At 40.0% G+C, this 22,850-nt stretch overlaps 1 protein-coding gene across 9 annotated transcripts in view; it reads left to right on the forward strand.

Annotated features, from left to right (window-relative positions):
- NALCN (sodium leak channel, non-selective) overlaps positions 1-22,850 on the forward strand; it is a 247,179-nt gene that overhangs the window by 47,806 nt on the left and 176,523 nt on the right. For 7 of the 9 annotated variants that reach the window (XM_054847101.1, XM_054847129.1, XM_054847111.1 and 4 more), the window contains one exon: positions 7,910-8,064. The exons of 1 other annotated variant lie outside the window; for it this stretch is intronic. In XM_054847101.1, coding sequence (XP_054703076.1) covers positions 7,910-8,064 — 155 coding nt within the window. Of the gene's footprint in view, positions 1-7,909; positions 8,065-22,850 lie in introns of those variants that run through there. One more of the 9 variants, XM_054847157.1, reaches the window with a different exon arrangement.

Consider the following 22,850-nt stretch of genomic DNA (forward strand, 5'->3'; position numbering starts at 1 on the left):
ATCAAGTTTCAGCCCATTTAGCATGTGCTTTATTGATATTATATAGTGCCAACTTTTTAATCAGTCATGTGTTATTGAATGAATTACTTTACAAAGACTAAGCTAGGCAATTTTATGGACAAATCTGTAATCTTATCAAAATCATGTTAGTATGATGAGATTTATTTTCTCTAAATCCATACTGCCTGCCATTAATTACATTCATGTTCTTTACTCTTTATCAATTAGACTTTGTATCAACTCGCTCTTTTCTTTTGTCTTGGTTAAAGTCAGGCTAACCAGTCGTGCTGCTTGTTCTTTAAAAATTAATGGCACATTAGCATTCTTCTGGAATCTCCCTGCTATTTCAAGATTTATTAAAAATTAATAGAAGAGATGAGAGATGCCCTCAGTTATTTGGGCCTGTTGATTTGAATATAATTACTCCCGGCAGATGCTGTCTGATATTCTCCTCAATTACTAATTCTTGAGTAGTGAAATCTGTGTTTGCCAAGTTAAAATGTAAAATATGGAATGTTGCCAAAGCTTAAGCTTTGTGTTTGCAGTGTTCCTAAAGTCATGAGTCCATTAAGCATGCCCTATCTTAGCTTTTAATGTGATAAAAATAATAAATAGATATCAGAGACAATCTGTTACCAGAAAGATTTGAAAGCTTTATAGTTATAATTACAGATATAATTATGAGAAACATTAAATATGGATGAAGTTTTCACACTTACAGTTTAAAAGATAAAACAGATTTTGTTCTCAGATTAAAAGCAGGAAACTGGTTCTGTAAGTATGGTACACGATGACTTTAGACCTAAGTTTGTCTAAAAGTAAAACATAACATTCAAAAATGACCCTCGGCAATGCTAAGATTATAAAATATCAGAGGAAGAATTGTGCCTAGACATACCTGTAATCATTAAACCAGAGAGGTAGTCCCTGAAATTTCTTTAACGATCACCAGTGATTTTGGATTATATTGTTATTGGATTATCTAGACCTGTAGTGACTCCAGCAGCAGCATTGCCTGAAGTTGCAATCTCTTTCTGCACAAGGTAGAAGATCTATCAATGGAACTCAATTACTGTATGACTCCCTTTCACTGAAGTTAACGGTAATATATGTGTCTGACTTCAGTGACAGGAGAGTTAGCTGGCAGTGAGTACACTTAAAAAAAAGTGTCCCCAATAATAATAATAATAAACTACTACTGTAGATTTTAGAAATATCAATATAACTGATTTATACATCAATATCTTCCTTGTTAAGCTGAGATCATAATGTGATAATAATTATGGAAATGATCAGTAAAAAACTTCATGATAGAAACAAAGTTCTTATAATTATTATAACACAATATTATTATTCTAACAATTGTGCTGGAGAGGTTGTTATTTTTAGGTCTTTCCGTAAAAAGAGCAGTAGTATAAGGAAGTAGTCTAGGAACCATCTGTTAATAGCAGTTGTATGTTCAGAGCTTTCCACTGAAGAAAGTGGACTTGATTGGTTTAGCACAAGAAGAATTAAGATACAGATTTGGGAATAAAAGACATATTTTAAAAGACAAATGAAAGGAAATTTGCCTAGGTACTTAGATTGCTTTCACGGCCACCAAGCAACAAATAAACTTTAACCCTTCTCCCTTTTATTTTTTATAAGGAGTGAGATAAAAAACAAGCACTTTTCCATCTAGGCTTCCTATCTTTAAAATTCTCAGAATCTCTGAAAACAAGTGTAACTTGGAATATGAAAGAAATATTTTTAACTATATTGGTAGCTGTATAGTAGTTGGCATGAGCAATCTGAGCTTTTAAGAGGATATATTCTAAATAGAAAAGTTTTCTCAAAGAAGTTCCCTTCTGCACAATGCTACTGGTATAATGTTGTTACAGGAACGTTAATCTCAGATTTCCTGATTTTTATTGGTATAAAATTACAGCCATTAATTATGGATATGCCAGGAGTATCTTTTTTTTTTTCTTTTTCATTTCTGTAAATTATATTCTTTAAGGAAAGTCTCTTGATTGGAAGAGAAGCTTCTGTGCTCTAAAATTGGATGGTGGTATAGGGAGAAAGCAAACAAAGGCTGATAACTCGGCTTATTGACCATAGGAACCATCATTTTTTTAACTTGAAGGCCCTGATGCAGTTATCTATGTGTAGGCATTTAGTGCTACTTGAAATAACTAAAGTGTCCAAGACACTCAGGTATGACGCAGGGCTCTCAGATGTGGCACAGGACCTACAGAGACCTGTGACCTCCTAGATCAGCATCTAGATGTTAAGAGGGTTACCAGCAGGCATCCCAACTGGCACTAGCAATCTGAGCGAGGAAAATCAAATTGAGTTACAAGTCTTGGGTATTTGCATGGACTCAATTGCAGGAGGGAGCTTTAAGTCTAGAATGCAAAGTGTTTGTGACTAAATAGAGCTTATTCTGCATTTGATGTGAAAAATCTGTTCTTTTGTACGATTAAATGTATTGGTAAGAAATTAGCAAGAAAGAAGTTAGTATTGGCTATGCTAGACATTAGTATTTGTTATATCAGATCTGTGACCTGAGAGGTTCCATTATCATTAATCTGCCTGCCAGTCTATACATATTTTGCATTTATATTTTGGCGCTTCAAAGAAGGCTCCAAAAACATTGTTAAAATCAGGGTGCTTGTAACACAGCTGACCTTATTTTCCCACTATGAATCCAGCTTGTAAATTATGTCTCATTTCATAGAAGACTGATATAATACAGAATTTAAAGCTTAAAAAAATGTTCATGGGCTATCATAATTGTCTAGAATGGTGCAGTGAAGGCATTTCATGGAAGTAAATCGTGCTGGTTTTCAGAATAAAGACAAATTAATTAGATATCATTCACCTATATAATGTAAGAGAGCAGTATTAATAATACTCATGAGATAACTTGTCTAAAGTCAATGTAGAACCAGAGTATTACTTCATCAGAAAATGTTTATTGAGTGATCCTGTCCTAGAATCAATTTAATTTGAGCTTCAGGAACTTCTCTGCAGCATGGAGCTCTGTGCGCTTTTCTGGATTTATTTTAGGTTTGTTGCTGTATTCTTACTAGGTCAGTACTTTTGCCTTGTGTTCTGGCAATATGGCAAAACCGAACCGTCTTTTAGAAAAATGTATAGGACTGGAAATTTTTTTTCAGAGTTAGACGTCTAAATTCATAGAGCAGAAGAGAAAACTATGAATTCTTGATACCTTAAAGAGAAGTCTATGTCTTATCAATCTGATTCAAGCTTATTTCTATATTAGTACTTTCTATACAGCAGTGTCTATTTTGCATTTAGGTTCTATCACTTTCTGAATTCATTACTCGACATTAAACCACAGTTATTGAAAGTAACCTTTAAGCTCTTCGGAACTACAGGATGTCTCTGTTCTCAAAGGGTTTTGTCATCCTTCAGCATATGCTTTGTGTGATTTTGATGAAGCGGGGTTCACACAGTCCCATAGGTCGCTAATAAAAATGGATGGCACAGAACCCAGTGCCAATTCCTCTGAGGTCCCAGTTTATGTATTGCTCCCTATTTGGAAGCTGTACAGTTGCTACTTACTTGCTTCGTGATCCACCAGACATTTTTTATGTCTGTTTTGGTATTTTTACCAACGCAGTAGTTCTTTAGCCAGCAGCTGTTCAGTACCTGGTTTTGGTGCAGAGACAGACATAGGGTTCCTTTCAACTAATACAGAAACTCCTTCAGCTCCAGCTAATTCATTTTTAGTTGTTGACTTCTTCACCTAATTGACTATTTGGAGTGCTTTTTTAATACCTTATCAATAAATACCCTTCTTAATTTTTTCTGTAATTTTCTGGATCTGGAAACTACATGAGTAGATTGGTAAGTTTGAATGGCTTTCTGGTGATATCTTAGGCAATTAATAGAATACCAGAATAAAAAAATCCCATTTTTTCTCCATTTCTATTTTCGGCAGAGAAAGTCAAGCTAGCAGAAAATAGGAAGTTAGGAGCTACCTTGGGTAATTTGTCTCTTGTCAAAACCTCTCTGAAGAACGGCCCTAATAAAGAGATCGTGCTCAAAGAGAGATTGTGCTCACATGACGTGCTGGTTTAGGCTGGGGTAGAGTTAATTTTCTCCATAGTAGCTAGGGGTATGGTTTGGCTTCGTGCTGGAAACAGTGTGCGTCGTTACCGCTGAGCAGTGCTCACACAGAGCCAAGACCTTTTCTGCTCCTCACACCACCCCACCAGTGAGGAGGCTGGGGGTGCACAAGGAGTTGGGAGGGGACACAGCCAGGACAGCTGACTCCAACTGACCAAAGGGATATTCCATACCATATGATGTCATACTCAGCAGTAAAACTAGGGGGAAGGTTGGGGAGGGCTGCTGCTCAGAGACTGACTGGGCATTGGTCAGTTGGTGGTGAGCAATTGTTTTTGTTTGCATCGCTTGTCTTTCTTGGGTTTTATTTCTCTTTCTTTGTTATTTTCCTTTTCATTACAATTGCTACCAGTACTACTACTACTGTTGCTATTATTATTATTAGTTTATTTTATTTCAATTATTAAACTGTTCTTATCTCAACCCACAAGTTTTCTCACTTTTACCCTTCCAATTCTCTTCCCCCCATCCTGCGGGGAGGGTGCAGAGTGAGCAAGCAGCTGTGTGGTGCTTAGTTGCCAACTGCAGTTAAACCACGACACGTGAGCACATAGTGGTTGAAAGACCAATTTTGCTACAGATACCATAGAAAACAGGCACATGTACTGCCAAGACACATCAGTTCAGGTTCTTGTGGTGTATGTATGTATGTAGTCAGAATGTTCTTCAGGCAGTTAAAAATGTCAGAGTAGCAGTCCTATGTCTTTCGCAGCAATCTTATTATTGAAAGATTCTTATCAAGTGATGTGGAGTCAGTTATCACCTTCTGCATCCTTTGCATTCCTGTGCAGAACTAATTTCTCAGCTTGCCTGTTGGGTTGATGCTGTACTCCATACACATTGAATACTCTGCATGGAAATGTTCAGTTTGTTGATAGGGATGAATTAATTCTTTGGTCATGTTGCAAGAATTCATAATTTTATCAAGGCACCCTGTTCAGCAAGGTACTTAAGCACATTGCCTAATCAAACTTTTGAGATGCTTAAAATAAGTTATGTGCTGAATCAGCATCTCACTACTTAGTTGATGTTGAGTATGGCCTATGAAGGAATAAAGCAATTTCAATAATCTCATATTGAAAAGGTCTGGTGATATTCTGTTTTCTAGACTAGCTGTCTAATATTGTCTAGTCCATGTAGACTAGTCTATACTTACTTACTGTCTTGAGGCAGAACACAAATTGCCTAGTGACATTGGTCCAAAAAAAAGCCTGTATCTGTACAGGTATAGGTACTATAAGCAGAGATTCTTCCTTTTTAGCCTAAATCATACTCAGTGCATGGAGACAGCTTTTCATCTTCAGAAGGAGGTTTGATGTAATATAAAAATGACCCAGGTTTAAATGAAGCCCTTGAAATGAGTACTTTGCATTGTAGTGATTGAGCCAGCAATGCTTTTAATAATATGCCCTCACGCTGTTAGCCTCTTGGATCTGATGGATTTTCTAATGCAAACCATAATGTAAAATTCATTAGCTACCAGTAGCTGGGGTTCTGAATATGCTTGAGCCAATGAATGAATTTTAATTTCTGAAAATATTAATAAAATGTTGTCTTATAATGATTCTATATATTATAATTGCTTTTAGATGTCAGTATTATAAATCTAAGGTACTTAAAGCATACAACTGGGTATGACAACATATTCTAGTATAAAGGAATTAAGGTGCCCAGATGAAGTTATAAATCCTTGAGTGACATGTGCTGAGCATGTTTATAAAAAGTGAAATGACTACACATACGTTTGTGTATCTGTCTGTCCTTCTAGTTACGCACATAGCTAAATTTCAGGGTGTTTGTGTCTGTGTGTGCATGCATGCAGATATGTATGGCACTCTGGTATCATGAAGAAATGACTACAAGATGGGTGCAACTACAGTTATTTCTCTGCATTTATAATTGCCGAGGAAAAATTGTGTAGGAAGCTTTAGTTTCACACTGACAGATTTAGACTAATCTATTGCTATCGCATGCAGTGCATAAAAGCAAGAAAAATAAAGTAATTAAAGCTTCTGTTCACCCAATTTAGTTGTCAAAATGCATCGGTGAGTTAGGTGAAAAGAAGAGGACTTTCAGAAGAACAATAAGATACTAATTATACTAAAGGGCAGACTGAAAAGTTTCACCTTTTCTGTGGACAAGCAAGATTAATTAAAACGATGAATTTTAAGGCACTGATCTGAAACCTCAGGATAACGGGGTGATTTTCTTTGTAACTTTCAGCAATTCATTTTGGGCGTTTCTGTATCAAAAGTCTGTGCTGTGACCAGGAAGTCACAATGAACGTGAACATGAATGGAAAAATGCTATTGACTGTTTTTTTTCTCGGACCAGAACTCACCATGATTAGCTTTTCAAGTCTGATTTGAAATTGCTGTAGGACTGAACCAAAAATCAGGATTTTCATTTGCTGGATGAGAGAATTCAAGCAAGGAGAAAAGCGGCTGTTGCTTAGCTGTGTGCCTGTTCAGCACAGTTGGAGCTATGTCATACTGCAACCTCTCTTCTCTGTGGTTTACCCAGCTGCCTCATGGCACAAGTAACATGAATCCTCACTTCTGCACTGTAATACTGTGCTGTGGTGCTTTCTAGACCCTAACAGGGACCTGCTCAGGGTGGAGAGGGGCAGTTTGCTAAGGTTACCTCTTAACCCAACTACTTCTTAGGTAATGGGGTGACCAGTGTTTGGTTTTGGCAAAGGACTATGTATTGTGATTATTAACTGGGTGCTGTTAATGCTTAGGGAGAATCCACTGCCTGAGCTTCTCCTTACTGAAGTCTGGGAGTACTTGGGTATGCATCTTTATGTGTACATTCCACAGGCGCAGATTTAACAGGACAGGGAGCTACAAACTTGTCCTCCCTTTCCTTTTCGCTTCTATGTCCCTTAGCACTGGACTTACCTGAATTCCCACTGTGGTGCAGCGTGACAGAGCCTCTTCAGCAGCTCAGCCCCGGGGGCCAGCAGAGCTGGGAAGACAAGTGATGCTCAGCCTCTGGCAACAGGATAATATGGCCAACACACTGTGTTGCAGTGCTGCCCCTTGTCTCGTGACCTTTCTATTTTACAATGTTCCATTTACCAACATAAATCAGTTTGAAACAGTTCAAACTAGTTCCAATTTATTCACCTGTTTTACCAAATTATTACTGAACTGACCTAAAAGTGAATCGGATCTGTTTCAGTCACAGCAATACCTAGATACTAATTGCACTCAACATGTAATGATTTGACTTCTTGCCTATGTCTGTGGCTATCTGTGGTGGAAACCTGGCCTGACCAAGGTACAAGAAGCTGTATGCATATGCAGGTGACCAACAAGTCATCCACAATGATCCTTTTAAAGAGTGTCAAAGCTAGCTCAGGTAATGTCTGTGGAAGTCAAAGTATTCACTGCAGTTGAACACACTCTCAGAATTTACAAAGGAGCCTGAAGCAGTAAGTGTCCAGACTTCAATAAAGAGCAGTTTGGTGCAACTGTATGTTGACTCCTCTGTGTCTTGGAGAGTCTCAATTTTTGATGGGGTCTCTAGGCATTAGCATGAAACTTCTGCTGTTAGTATTTGTACTGTCATTACATAAGACTGAAGTCTCAGGAGAGAGTTAGCTTGCCTTTTACAGTAAGAGCTTATTTAATGAAAATAACATACTAAACATCAGATAGCAAAAATAATAGCTGATGTACTTTTCACTTTAGTCCTCTTGCTTTCAAGTTTTTAGTTTTGCTATGGGTTGAGTTTATGTAACACCTCAATTTTGTATTTTTCACAGAAATGTAACCTGGAATAATTTAGCTATCCCAGACACCCACTGTTCCAGAGAGCTAGAAGAAGGTTACCAGTGCCCACCTGGATTTAAATGCATGGACCTTGAAGATCTGGGACTAAGCAGGCAAGAGCTGGGCTACAGTGGCTTTAATGAGATAGGTCTGTCCTACTGGTAACATCCATTTCAGTATCCATTTAAAAATGTTTATGAAATGAATAGAACAGATAGCTTATCTCTGTGCTGAAAAGATATCAAGTGCAATCAGTATTCTGCTCAAGTAGAGCACATGCCAGAAAGAGAAGCTGTGCTATTTGCTTTGGAATGATGAAGTTATCATCTATTTTTACATTGCCTGGGATCCCAGGATTTAAATAACTTTAAAACAATGTCTTTATTTAAGAATAGTCAACCGTTGATTATCACCAGTATGCAAATGCGATGACTAATTTGTGTTTTATTTATGATTCATTTCAAAGTATATAATTCATCCTATTTGTCTAATTTTAGTAGTAATTCCCGTGAAAAAAAAAAAAAAACAAAAAACCGCAAAACCCCACCCAGAATTACTTTGATAATCATCTTGGTACTAAAGAGAAGGCGGAAGAGAAAATAAGATCATGTGTATCTGTGGCAATCTCAATCCAAACTGTGTAAGTCGGAACATCACCCAGAAAATTGATTGGGAGTCAGGCAGATTTTGCAATACAGGAGCTGTTTGCGTTCTGTGAAAAACACTACAGGATCACCAGGAGAATACATTCTCTGCTAGCTGCAATGTGCCGTGCCATCCCCATGGGGAAACGAGCGGAGAACAATAATTCAGGAAAGGTGGCAAGAGCATGGGCAGCTGTGGCAAGATCCATATCCAAATGGAAAATATGCAGTTACCCTGTCAGAACATGGCAGTTATCTCACATTTATTTAACAGACAAAGGTCCAACAGGAGCCTGCAGCTGTAAATTTTCATTTCAGCACAGGTAGGGAAGTCCCTTCAAATGATAAAGCATGCCTGCAGGCCGTATTCTTTCTGATGCATCTCTCTAACTCTGATAAGCTTTTTTTTTTTCCATTTTTTCCTGGCTTGAGCTCCAGACTGTTATCCTGGCCCCAGCTGAACTTGAAGGTAATAAAAAGGTTTAATGACTGAATGACTGCAATCCAAAAAGTTTTTTGAATATTGAAAGCCTTTGCAGCTGAAATCACTTCAGTTAGTTCCCAGGCTGCTGAATATACACAGTGAGGCATAGACTTACAAGAAATAGTCTCAGAGTCCTGTTACAAGTACTCTGTGAGACCAAATACTTTCTGAACAAAACCTGCCACTTGTGTCCTTTTTTCTCATGAGAAAGGGAGAAAAAACTGATGTCAGCCAAGCTCCATTCTGTTTCCTCTGGGAGTCGGAAGCATACCAGTTGGACCAGTACCGGTAGCTGAATAGAACTACTGATAGTACCTTTTATATATTCTTTTTCTTCAGTAGATCTCAAAGGATAGCCCTGTCTGATCTCTCAGACAACCTTCAGATCTCTAAGTTAGTGGCATACTGCCATTCCTGGGTGAACATGAGCTGAGTTCATGCTAGAAGCTAAAAACATTCACACGCAAGTTCTCCAGTTCGAGATGGTTTGGCAGGGGAGCGTGGGATAGGTGTGTCACCAGAAGATTTATGCCTCAGATTGAAATCACCCTTCTTATCTTGACATGCAAAATTATTTGTGGCATTGAAGGCTGTTATTCTAGCTGCCTACCTGGTCGCCAGGGAAAAGTAGTTGCAATGCCTTAGACAAGCTTAAGTGGGTAGATGATTTGAATGAGGCTCAGAGTGCTTAATAAAGGAGGCCAGTATGTTTTTAATGTTGGAGACAGATTGGCAAAGACAGGTGAAATAGTTTTTTCCAAGGGTGCCTGCAAAGCTCGTTAAAAAAGCAGGGCTCAAACTCTGAAACTCCGGGGTCTCCTGAGTCACAGTCCTGTACTTTATCAATATGTCATTCAGAGTGCTGCATTTTAAAGGTCGAATATTGCTAATAGACTTCGGAGACTTGTCATTGATACATTGTTTTTGTCTAGAAATAGGCAACCAGGATATAACACCTCTCAGTACGGCAGCCACAAGTTAAGTTGAGTATCAATTGAAAGCTGATTAATAAACTTTAAAATACTGGGTAAGACACAGCAGCTTTGCCACAAAATGTTAAATAAGCTTCCTCAAATTAGGAATGTTATAAACAGAGTTATAATCAGCAAATTTTCAGTATTTTAAAATATCTATTTTGTGAATCATCTTTGTATGTAGTTAGCAGGTAAGTAACGTAATAGACCTTTTCTGTGTAATTATACTATTTTATTGTATACATTCAATGATATTTTACTTTCAGATATTATCATGCAGCCTGTCCTGTTGGTTCCTGAAATCTATCATTACAAAAATCACAAGAGCATAGCAGTTTGGCAGCTACTGTCTAATTAGTACCACTTAATTTGCAGTATATAAGTACAAGCTATGCATATTTGAAATTGATAATTTATGTTATTTTTCTTCTTCTTAATGAAAAAGGGAGGGGGTTTTACAGTTTTATTATTGGGTGAAGACCAAAATGTCCTAATCAAATAAAAGTTAATAGAGTTTTTTATACTGTGAGGGCTATGCCGAGTAGATAGTTTCATGTTTGGAAAATCCCCTAGTTTTGGCCATACGCTGCTCCCACTTTTATAAAAGGCTTTGGCTTTAAAGGGACGAAAATTGGAAAGATGATAGTGTAAGTTTTCATACTTGACAATATATTTATTTCCCAAGTTTTCTATTTTTAGTTTTGAGGTGTTTTGTTTATCTGCTTTATGTATGCTTCTATGCAAGTATGTATTAATTGTTTAAGGAAGAACATAGTTACAGACTACTGATAAATATGGCTTGAAGTCATCTTGTCAAGACAATCTCAGCCATCCCTTCCAATGTGAAGCAGACTTCACAATCTTTCCAGGCAATCTATTGCACTGCTTCATTGTCTGTATTCTTAGGAAGATTTTCGTAAAGTATAACCTGAATCTATCTTTTTTTGCAATTTAAGATAATTTCTCACCTTATTCACTACTGACATAGAGAAAACTTTAAAAAAGCTTTTCTGCATCTTTCAGGACTATCATTATGCCTCTTCTAGCCTCTGTGGCCCTGCTGGGCCATATAGCTCCAAATGTTTCAGTCTTTTGCTATAAGACCTATATTTTATACCTTAAGTTATTCTTATTGTCCTTCTCTAGACTTTCTCCAGCTGATTCACCTTTTTGTTGAAGTGCAGTACTGGCAGAATACCCCAGTAGAGCCATTACTTTATGTGTTTTTAAGCTTTATTACAGTTTCTACATCCCAGTGAGATGTTTTCCATTTTCAGAACAGCATGTTGTGGGTGATTCATGTGTTTTTCTGATTTGTTACAGCCCTTGTGTCCTTTTGAAAGAGCTGCCATCACTGTTTCCCATCCTTTATTTGTTTACTGGATTATTTCTTTTTAATGTAGACCCTTGCATTTGTCTCTGTTGAATAGCATACTTCCTTTTTTTTTCTCCAGACTATTTCTGGAATTTTGATTCTTTCCTCCTGAGTAGTTGTAGTGCCTCTTAGCTTACTTTTTATCTGAAATTTGTTGAGTACAATTTATTTTCTATCAACCTGGTCAGGAGTGAAAAAATAAATAGAACCAGACCAAGATCAGACTCTGTTGGAACCTCGTTTGACAGTTTTTCTTTCTGACAATGTTTCATTAATAGCTGCTCATAAGGACACTTAACAAGTGGCCATCATTACCCATCATTGAGTAGTTTCACTGAGCCATATTTCTGTATGTTGTCATGGTGAGACAATGTTAAAAGCCTTTTAAAATCAAGATGTAGACCATCAAGTGCTTCTCCTCTCTTTACCAAACCTGCTTCCACTCTGCATTTGTACAGCAATAATACAATAAGATTTGTGCCATAGATGGCACAAATCCAGTGGCTGCATCCTTTCAATATGCACTAATAAAATAATACATATACCTGATGTTTGTGCAGGTAATTTTTCAAACATGGGCCACATCAGCATATATCTACAGCTAATGTCTCTGTTCTTCAACATACCTATTTCTAGACTGGATGTAGAACAAAATTAACACCAATCGGTTTTGCCAACTTTACCAGAGTAATCTCTAATGAGAGTGAAATTACTAACACCTAGGGCAGTTCTGCCTGGATATATCTCTAGGAAAGTTCTGAGCAACAGACACAGAGTTCTATCTTAGAACTGTTTGTGAAACTGGAGAATAGTGAAACATTGAGTGGAGAACCAATTAGCTAAGGTCTAAAAGTACCCCAAATCCCTTTTTCTGTGAAGTTCTGAAATGGGAGGAAAGAATAGTAGAGAAAGAATAATCTGCCCCCCCTAGGTGAGGTGACTTCAGATGTTTCCGGTTCCAGCTGACAGGAGGCAACAAGAAGTTACTGTTCTCTTCTAGTAAGTTGCTCATGAACTCAGTAGAAACCCAAGTATTCTTTCCAACAGTTTGACACAGAACTTGACTTCTTAAGTAGGTATTGTTCTTATACAGTGGGAGCCTTCATATTAAATGAAGTCTTTTATCCATCAGGATGCTTGGAAGATTTTTCGAATACTACCTGTGGGGCTGAGTGGGAGTAAGAGAATGGATATGAATGAAAGGCTTGGCTGGCTGTGTGGATGTGGGTGGCAAAGCTCCTTACTATTGACTATACCTGTATGGTACTGTCAAGCTCTTCTCTTTCTCAGACTTCTTAGCTGATTTTGATTCAGGCTGCTATAAAAAGGTTGATGTTTCCTTCATATTAGAACAGCCTTCAGCCTTGTCTCCCACTGAGAGCATCAGGTACATTCACAGTTGCCTTGTTTCTTCCTTCTGATTTTATTCTCTTCTTCTCTGTGTTTAATTCTGTAGGGTGTAGCTGATAGGATGACAGTACCATGAAGTGTGCAAAGAATGTTGTGCTAAATATTAAGAAAAATGACCTTTGTTTTGTAAATAAACCCCAATAATTGTGCAACTCATTAGGCATGTGATTGTATTTGCATAAGTGTTTTCATCTGATATATCTAAAAAGCATAAATATAATTGTTGAATTAATAAGAGCACGCAAGACTTGGCAATTGGAGAACTATGACAAGGACTTCTGCCTTCCATGTCACTGTTTATCTGAGCGTGCACCTACCTTTAGTCAATATTTAACATGGCAGTAATTGCTATCAGGGCCACACTAAGGATGTTGGTAGAGCTGCCAATGTGGGTGCTGTTGGAAGGGGTGCCACATAGACACAAATGTGCCAGAACCCCCTGCTGCTGCTGGATCCTGGGCAGTTTTCCTCCCTACCTGTACTTTCCACACAGTACAGATCCTTTTGCATTCAGATTTTTGTAACATCTGGCTAGTAAACATTCCACATGCCTCATGGGTGTAATCATCTGTAATCATCTACAGATGTACACTTGCAGCTATGTTACTGATTTTACTCTTCACGTAATCCTAGAGAATGTTTTTTCGTGATTTACAGTGCTACATATTGCTTCAAATATTCTCAAAAGGAAAAGGAAGTTCAGAATGAGAGATACCTAAAAGTTGAAAAATATTCTACAAAGTAAGGGAACGAAGTTTTATGCCATGAAAGATCATTCTGAAAGGATAAGAGGGAGATCTTATTCTATGCTGTATCATCAACCCCTCTGTCATTTGCTAGGGCCAGTACCCTATTAAATGATAGTAATTACATCTCGTACCTGCAGAGAGTATTTGACAAAGACTACCATATTAATGTCCAGTTTACGTAGAGGAGATAAATACACACGTGTTGTATCTTGGAGGCAAATACTCATATTTCAGTGGTAAGGAGTGCTTCAAACCACATATACAAAAATTACATCTGTATTAAACCTTACTTGCCTTACAGTAGAAGTGAATGCTATTCAGTGGCATGATGAGCCAGCAAAATCATCTCATTTCATGGGCTGTAAAACAGCAACAGAGCTTTAGGTCTCGGATATTTCCCACTTTTATTATAATGCCTTTTCCCTTATAATGTGTGACCCAGAATTTAAATATTCTTAGCATGCCTACAGTTGAGAGCCTTTTTTTAAATTGCTAATTGGAAGAAAAGATTTTTTATGTCACTGTGAAAAATGTCTACCATGATTAGATTGAAAGTGAACCTAATTTAATATTTGTTAAAGGAAACATCACGGTGGTGCCAAAGTCAACTTCCTCAATTCACTTACAGGTATTGTTTTAATAAAAGACTTATACAGGGATCAAAATAGCCTCTTTGTTTACCCATAAATTGAAATTTTATCTACCAAATACAGGAGTTACATTGGTTCTCATAGGAATTCTTTTATGATGGGGAAAAGATTTTTGAGTGTGCAACCAGTTTAAATTGTGATGGTGCTGCTCTTAGACTAGAAGAAAATTAGGGTGGCATTAGGTCCCTTGTTCAGAAGGAAGGAATTAAGGTTAAGACAGTATACATTGAATCTGGATTTTGCGCCTCGCTGCCACAATCCATTAAGTACGTTTTCCATGAGAGATTTAGTGTTGCCTAGAGGTTGGGTACCTGTCTCTAGGATTAGAATTCATAGTACCGGAGTCGTGAGGCATGATGGACACATGAAAGCCAAACAGCTGGAAAGGGAGGAAGGATGCTCACGTCAGTCTGGAGTAAAAGCTGAAAAGTCAGCCTAAATCAGATCCCCAGTTAGGTACTTCTAGAAACAGCAAGCATCCAGAGCTACAAGTCCATTCATTTACGTGGACACCTGTATAATGAATTTGGCTGCAGGAGACTGATACAGGTTTTTAAAAAGAAAGTAGAAGTGACCTACATTTCTATATCAGTTCCACGTCAGTACCATGTTTTTATATTTAGTGGTCAAAGTGAGACACTTGCATTCTGGAAGGGTGCCCTACTCACCCCCGTGCAGGGGCCAGGGCAGAGCACATTCCTTTCTACCTTCCTCCCTCTGAATCTGCACCAGCAGTGTCCTGGTTTTGACTGAGACAGAGTTAATTTTGTTTCTAGTAGCTGGTGTAGTGCTGTGGTTTGGATTTAGGATGAGAATAAAGTTGATAACACACTGACGGTTTAGTTGTTGCTAGGTAGTTGTAGTGCCTACACTAAGTCAAGGCCTTTTTAGCTTCTCACACCCTGCCAAGTGCACAAGAAGCTGGGAGAGCACAGCCAGGACAGCTGACCCAGGCTGGCCAAAGGGGTATTCCCTACCTTAGAGCGTCATGCTCTGGATAGAACTGGGGGAGCTAGCCAAGAGACGGAATCACTGCTCAGAAACAGACTGGGCATCAGGTTGGTTTTTTCTGCATGTGGTGAGCAATTGCATTTGTGCATCACTTGTATTATTGTTATTGTTATTACTATTATTATTCTCTTCCTTTGTTATCCTGTTAAACTGTCTTTATCTCAACCCACAAGGTGTTTTTTTTCCATTCTCCTCCCCATCCCCTTGTGGTGGGGGAGCAAGCAAGCAACTGCGTCGTGCTTAGTTACCAGCTGGGGTTAAACCACGACAGTCTTTTTTGGCTCCCAACATGGGGCTTGAAGGGTTGAGATAATGACAGATCTGACCAGAGCATGCTAAAACAAATGTGTTATAAGCATTTATTATATTAGTTTAATCATCACTGGTCACAATGTTGTTTTATTTGTTCACAGAGTTGTTCTTAGAGTTGTGCTACGTAACACCTTGCTTGCTGTATATACTGGTTATCAGTGTCTATGTGTGATTTGTCACCTCTGGGCGTTGGATTAAGGTTATAACTCTGCTGTTCAGAGTACTACTGGCTTATGGTATGATAAAATCATTGGTAGACCAGCTTTGTGTTTGTATTCAGTGGTGGTGGAGCAACAGCTTCATCTCTGTACTTGGGAGCCATCTGTCAGAAGTTATTAATAATTATACTTCTTACTTTTTCTATGGGGGAGACTCCTTCTTTCACCTTCCCCTTCTTCTCCAGGCTAATTACAACAGCTCTTGAGAATGTTGAATATCCTTGGGATGTTCAGACCAGCATGTTTCTATTGCTAAGTCTCCTGAGTGTGGTTCGGGTCTTGTTTAGGGCTAAACAACTATTTAAGAATACTACCCAGAGGTCAACCCCTGTGGCAGGCACTGCAGCTACTCCAGCCCCTGCAACAGGCACTGCAGCTACTCAGACTCCGGGGACAGGCACTGAGGTTACTCCAACCCCTGCGATAAGCACTGCAGCTACTCAGACCCCGCTGATATGCACTGTAGCTACTCAAATCCCAGCGATAAGCACTGCAGCTGAACCAGAAAATCAATCCATACTGGCATCAATCGCCCCTATGCACAAGAAGAAATGGACACAGAAGTCAACTCATTTAGTAAAGGATGACAAAAAGGGCCATCAGCAGAACAGGAGGAAGAGACAGAAGCGGCTATAACCACCCGATCCCTGTCCCTAAGTGAGCAGTCGTTGATTAGGTGAACAACTTGTCACCTGGCTGCTCTGATGCTGGAATAATGGGGCCAGTAGCCTGGAATTAGAAGGTAGAGAAGCCAGGCAGCTGGGATCCCTGTCCAGGGAAGGGCTCATTGACAAGGTGATTGGAAAAGGGACACCAGCCCTCAGCCTCTGGAGGAGACTCATCAGGCATGAGGGAAAGGTATCCCTTCAAAGAAGATGTTACATGTCACTCAGGCAAGTGGACCACCGTGGAGAGAGGTATCCAGTACCTGAGGGAATTAGCCATGCGGGAGATGGTTTTTTTATGACCCAGACAATGTGCAGTTACCCACAGATCTAGATAAAATCCAGTGTATCTATCTGACCCATGTGGTGGAGGTTTGTACAGAGCACACCACCAGCGTAGGCCCAATCATTTGGCCTGGAAAGATCAAGAAGCACCAATGGTGGATGAAGTGGCTGGCCAACTCCAGCAATACAAAGAAAATCTCTCTTCCTCCCTACAGGCCTGTGTCTCAGCTGTGGACTGTCTGAAAAATCCAAAAACCTGTTTGAGAAACTGTCCCAGGAGGTCCGGCAACTCAAAGAGGATATATCCAGTTCCCCACTTGTATGGACCAGTATCTCATCTGTTAGGAGTAAGTGTTCCTTTGCTCAAGAGAGAGGATATAGAGGGTACACACCACAGGCACTCTGTGGTTTTACCTGCGTGGCCATGGAGAGGACATGAGGAAGTGGGATGGAAAACCTACCTCGACCCTAGAGGCACGGGCATGTGAATTGCAAAGAAATACAATTTCAAATGGGGGTTCTTCCAGGAAATTTGCTGCTCCAGTCTCCAGTGGGCAGTTCCCCAGACAGAATAGGAGGACTGATCTTACTTCTGATCTTATGCAGGGAGTTTCTGATTCATATTTACAAGAAGTGAGTAACAAGGATGAGATCTGAACCCATGTGCACCACACAAATCCATTCGTCGGTAACAAATACGATGAGCAGGATTAGAGGGGCCCTGCCTCCAGCTGGGTGGATGAGAGGGACAGCCGAGTTTACTGGACTGTGTGGATTCCTGGCCCTGGAGGAGAGCGAGCAAGATGAGACTGGTGACTAGAGGGAGTACTATAAAGACCTGCTCTTTGTCATTCTTCTGTGAAGTTATTTCCAATTTTTCTCCATGGACTGCCTAGCACAAAAAATTTATAAAACCACCTTTAATGTTTAGGAGGCTGAATGTTAACAAGACATACCAACATAAAAAAAACCACTTCAAAATCCAACTTGCTGTTCCTGCTGCCACTGAATGAAGAAAAGAGCCTGTCACCGGTGACAGAGATTGACCTTTCCATTTGCCCATCACTCCACACCCACCTGACACACTTGTCTCTTGGTGGCAGTATTAGTAGCCACTTGGTCTTTCGAGGTCCCTGGCATGGGCAAAAGAAGCAGGTGGATTAGGACTGATAAGTTGTCCTAAGCAACTGCCTACTTTGCCAGCTCTGAGACTTCCAGGTCCATGAGAAACAGTAAATTATGAGTTGATGAACAGAATAAAAATTATATTTGCAGGTTATTTGTTCAAAGTAGAAGACACAACTGATAGTGAAAGGGATTGCAAGGGTGTTTTCAGCCTCCTGTGTGCCTCCTTCCTCACTCCGCTGCCCTTTCACACAGTCAGCTCCACCTGAATGAAGCCAGTGTCCTTTTGCACAGACATAGATGCCCAGAAATGCAGATCAGCATCAACACCACAGCCTGATTCCCTTGGCTCTGAGTCAGTGGGTATCTGGGATAATAGCAAGCAATGAGGGGATGTAATTGTTAAGTCAGAGCCTCCATTTAATTGTAGTCATTAAAAGCTGAGAGATTGAGCTCTTATGAAGGAAGCATTGGCTAATGATTTCATCAAAATTTGTGGTCAGAGTCTGTAATTCCACAGATGATATGTACGCTTGATATATGTATTGAGTCTTAATATTCTGTTTATCCTAGCAAGTGCATCATAGTATTAAATACTTTGATAAACTGATCTAATCTTATTTTACTTATGCAGCTCTTTGATTCAGGCACTTGCATGTAAAGTGCCTAATAAGGAGGCCTTCATCCATGACGGCGGCCTGTGGAGTTATCATGCAGTAACATGACAAGTGATAACAATGTTAATGTGTGAAGGTGTCAGAATGTAATTAGGGAAGCCATTCAGACTGTCTAGCGATAAAACTCATATTTTCTAAATGTGAGCCGAAATGACTTAAAGCATGCCCCATTAGTCCACTGATTGAGAAACCAGTGAAAATCATTATTTCAAAGATGGTGATAGATTTTTGTTTTTCTCACTGGAATTCCTTCCTAGGCCTTGCAGACGGAGAGCAATAGGGCCCTGGTCCCAGCTGAGGCACTGTCATGGGCAAAAGAGTCTCCCTTCAGGGAACTTCACTTATTTGTTTTACTTCCAGTTAACATAAACTTACAATCACTTATTCAGGTATTAAGAAGCAAGGAAGGCAAACAGTTAAAGAGACACTTAGGGAAAACACCTTTCTTCCATCACCTGTCTCAACTTCAGTCCACACACCTCTCCTCCCCATGTCCTAGTCCCCACTTCTCTGCTTTTGCAGCATGTGAGGCTGGGGTTGGTGCATAGTGGTTTCCTTTTTTTGCTGCTCCTTGTTTCTTACTCTTCTGCTGCTGCTCCTTCATTCTTAACTGTCTCCTTTGCTCCAGAATCAGCTTAGCCTTGGGCTGTAGTCCCTTCACAGGTGTCCCTGCTCTTGCTTGCCCCCTGTTACGCTCACTGCAGGCACCTAAATAAACCTAGGCACGACCAGCTTAGACCACCTTTACATGGGCACCTTCAGAAGGTTGTACAGGTTTTTGGTGACCAAATAGGAGTAAGAAATTAGTTTGTATGCCCTGTGCAGGTGAGGACAGTTTGTGGTCAGTCATTGTGTTGTTTCTCTTGGGAACTAATTCTAGTTACAAAGGATGTCAGTACTCTGAGGAGTGAAGCATGGCTATGTGAATAAGGTAAACAAGTTCAGTTTGTTCCTGAGATATAAAGAACAAGTTGAAAGGGAGCCAACTAATAAATCCCTGTTTAGGCTTAAGGCACAATACTGTTCTCACTGGTTGCAGCTTCTTAAGGACCTGCCTACAAGGCCATGTTTAGTTTCTCCTCAGAAACAGTTTAATAACAGAAAGCTTTGGGGGTTTTGTTTTTTCTTTGGGGTTTCTTTTTAATTGGCAGGAAAAGTACTAATGAAATTCAGTGGTTGGACATTGAATGTAGACAAATGTATTTAGGAATACATGAACATTTTTTATCATTAAGTGTCACCACCTATAAAAATAATCACCAGGAAGTCAAAGTGAAAACAGTTATTGTCTCTCCTAAAACCATGTGTGTTGGGTTTGCATAGCAAGGGGGGGCGGGGCGGGGCGGGGCTACAGGGATGGCTTCTGTGAGACGCTGCTGGAAGCTTCCCCTGTGTCTGATAGAGCCAATGCCAGCCGGCTCCAGGATGGACCTGCCGCTGGCCAAGGCCGAGCCTATCAGCGCCTCTGTGATAACATATTTAAGAAGAAAAAAAACAACCTAGGGAGAGCTTTTGCAGCTGGAGAGAGGAGTGAGAAGATGTAAGAAACTCTGCAGACACCAAGGTCAGTGCAGATGGAGGGGGAGGAGGTGCTCCAGGCGCCAGAGCAGAGATCCCCCTGCAGCCCGTGGTGAAGACCATGGTGAAGCAGGCTGTCCCCCTGCAGCCCATGGAGGAAGGATGAGGGGGTGTAGAGATTCCACCTGCAGCCCATGGAGAACCCCACGCCGGAGCAGGTGGAGGCACCTGAAGGAGGCTGTGACCCCGTGGGAAGCCCACGCTGGAGCAAGCTCCTGGCAGGGCCTGTGGACCTGTGGAGAGAGGAGCCCACGCCAGGGCAGGTTTGCTGGCAGGACTTGTGACCCCGTGGGGGACCCCACGCTGGAGCAGTTTGGTCCTGAAGGTCTGCACCCCATGGAGGAGACCACGCTGGAGCGGTTTGTAAAGGACTGTAGCCCATGGGAAGGGCTCATGTTGGAGAAGTTCGTGAAGGACTGTTTCCCGTGGGAGGGACTCCATGTTGGAACAGGGGAATGATGAGAGGAGTCCTCCCCCTGAGGATGAAGAAGCAGCAGAGATGTGTGATGAACTGACCGTAACCCCCATTCCCCGTCCCCCTGTGCCGCTGAGGGGGGGAAGGTTGAAGCCAGGAGGGAAGTTGAGCCCAGGAAGATGGGAGGGGTGGGGGGAAGTGTTTTAAGATTTGATTTTATTTCTCATTCCTCTACTCTGTTTTCCTTAGTAATAACTTAGATGAATTTTTCTCTTAAGTTGTCTGTTTTGCTCGTGGCAACAATTAGTGAGTGCTCTCTCCCTGTCCTTATCTCGACCCACAAGCTGTTTGTTATACTTCTTCTCCCCTGTTTAGTGAAGGAGGGGAGTGACAGAGTGGCTCTGGTGGGCACCTGGCCCCCAGCCAGGGTCAACCCACCGCACCATGCTAGAGCCCATGCAGACATTACTGGATTTGGTGCAGGAAACACTTGGTGAAAATCCTAGCTTTTTTTGCTATACCAATTAATTTTAAATTCTTCTAGTTTAATGCTGGATTAAATTATCCCAGAGGTTCCTTTGGGCCTTAGGATTGATTCCGTATGTTATTTATTCTTTAGCTTGACAGTTTTGTCTCAGTCTTGTATATGGCTGAGAAGTGAATGACCTGCAGTCATAGAGTAGGAGAAGTAGTCTTTGTCTTTTGCTTTGTGTTTTTCTAACTACGGTTCTGACCCTTCAATACTTTAAACAAAAGATAACAGAAGACAAGTAATGCCAACCTCCCATGGTCAATGGGCTAGTATTTTCTTTCATTGTAAATACCTGTGCTGTATTTTAGCATTTGTATTCGTAAATGTATTCCTGGTTTTACATTTTCCTGTTCTCAAACACTTCTTAATGATTCTAAACCTGTTCTTCCTCCCTGTAGTGCAAAAACGCAGATCTACAATATATTCAGTTTTCATACAATACGAAAAAGCATTTTTTTGACACAATATTCCTCTCTTTCAATGCTCATTTTTAATTCCACTCACTGTTTAGCCACTCTTTCCTTTGAGGTTCCAAATGCCAGTTTGCATATAGGCTTAGCTTCAGAAAGCACAATAATGACTATCTTTCTACAAGGGTTTTACCCACAAACACCTTTTTCCATTGTGCTCTTCAACAGAATATGTAATTTTTGCCGTCATGTGAGTCTGAAAGTATTTGAAGCTCTGTTCATCTTACATTATGCTTGCTTGTGTTCTTTGATAGTGTTACATCTTGTACAGGATACAGGATAATATCTTTTAGATAAATTTTCCTCTCTCAGAAATTTTCTTGTTACATCAAGTAGAGACAATGTTTTAGGGACTCTTGTCATGATCCAAAGCAATAAAGGTAGCTTTTTCTTGATGATTTTTTTCTCAGAAATTTTAGATTTTTATTCTGTTTCCCAAGTCATGACTTTTTTGATGCCTTGTTCACGTGCTGCCTCTCATGCTTTTATGTCACCTATGTGGCTGTGTTACCATTTTTTCCTTTGCTCAAGAAAGCTTTCTCTTGAATGCCTTAACCTCTGTGTGCAATTAATATCATTATTAACTTACTAATTAAACAATTAAAAGTTTCAAGCATTCTGGTTCATCCTTCCCCCACTGCTGACATGGTCAGCAGTGTAGTTGATATCTTAACCTTAAAATAGAAATTATGATTGATATAATCTTGAACTGACAGAACTGGGAGATTTGGCAATGCAGTGTGTAGAAAATTCATTTTGCTATTAGAGAATTACTCAGGCTTGTCTAAGAAGCAAGATGGTATGATTTAATTCTCAAATTGGTGCACCAAGAAAGGACTGTTGCTTATGAGCAGAAACAGAAATGAAGGCTAGGCAAACTTAATTTATCAAAATGTGCTTATATGGCACAGATATTTCCGGCTTTGGCAGTGTCTGTGGGATGTGCATATCTTGCATTACACAGTAAAGCAGAGTCTGGCAAACCAACACCTTGCAGACAACAGACAACAATAAGGTTTTTTTCCCCTTGACCTATCTCTGCGTTCTGCAAAGTAGACTTTATATTGATCCTATTTCTGTGCCTTTTGAATAAGAAATACTAGCAAGAATTTTAACATTAGCCACATAATTTTCCAAGTAGGTCACGAGTTCTGTAGTTTCCACAGCTGTGATGTTGTGTGGTGGTGGTCCACTGTTTCTACAGCTTGGCAAGGATACCCCACCTTACGCTTGCCACTTTTCCCCCTTAAATGAATGCTTACAGTTTATTGCTACGTGTACTTTAGCTCAGCTCCAAAAGGAGGTGTGTCTGTTTTGTTCAGATACAATGCTGTCGGAACATTTGTGCTGCTGCATTAGG

This window comes from Grus americana, chromosome 1 (genome assembly GCF_028858705.1).
Source record: "Grus americana isolate bGruAme1 chromosome 1, bGruAme1.mat, whole genome shotgun sequence".
Classification (NCBI taxonomy): domain Eukaryota; kingdom Metazoa; phylum Chordata; class Aves; order Gruiformes; family Gruidae; genus Grus; species Grus americana.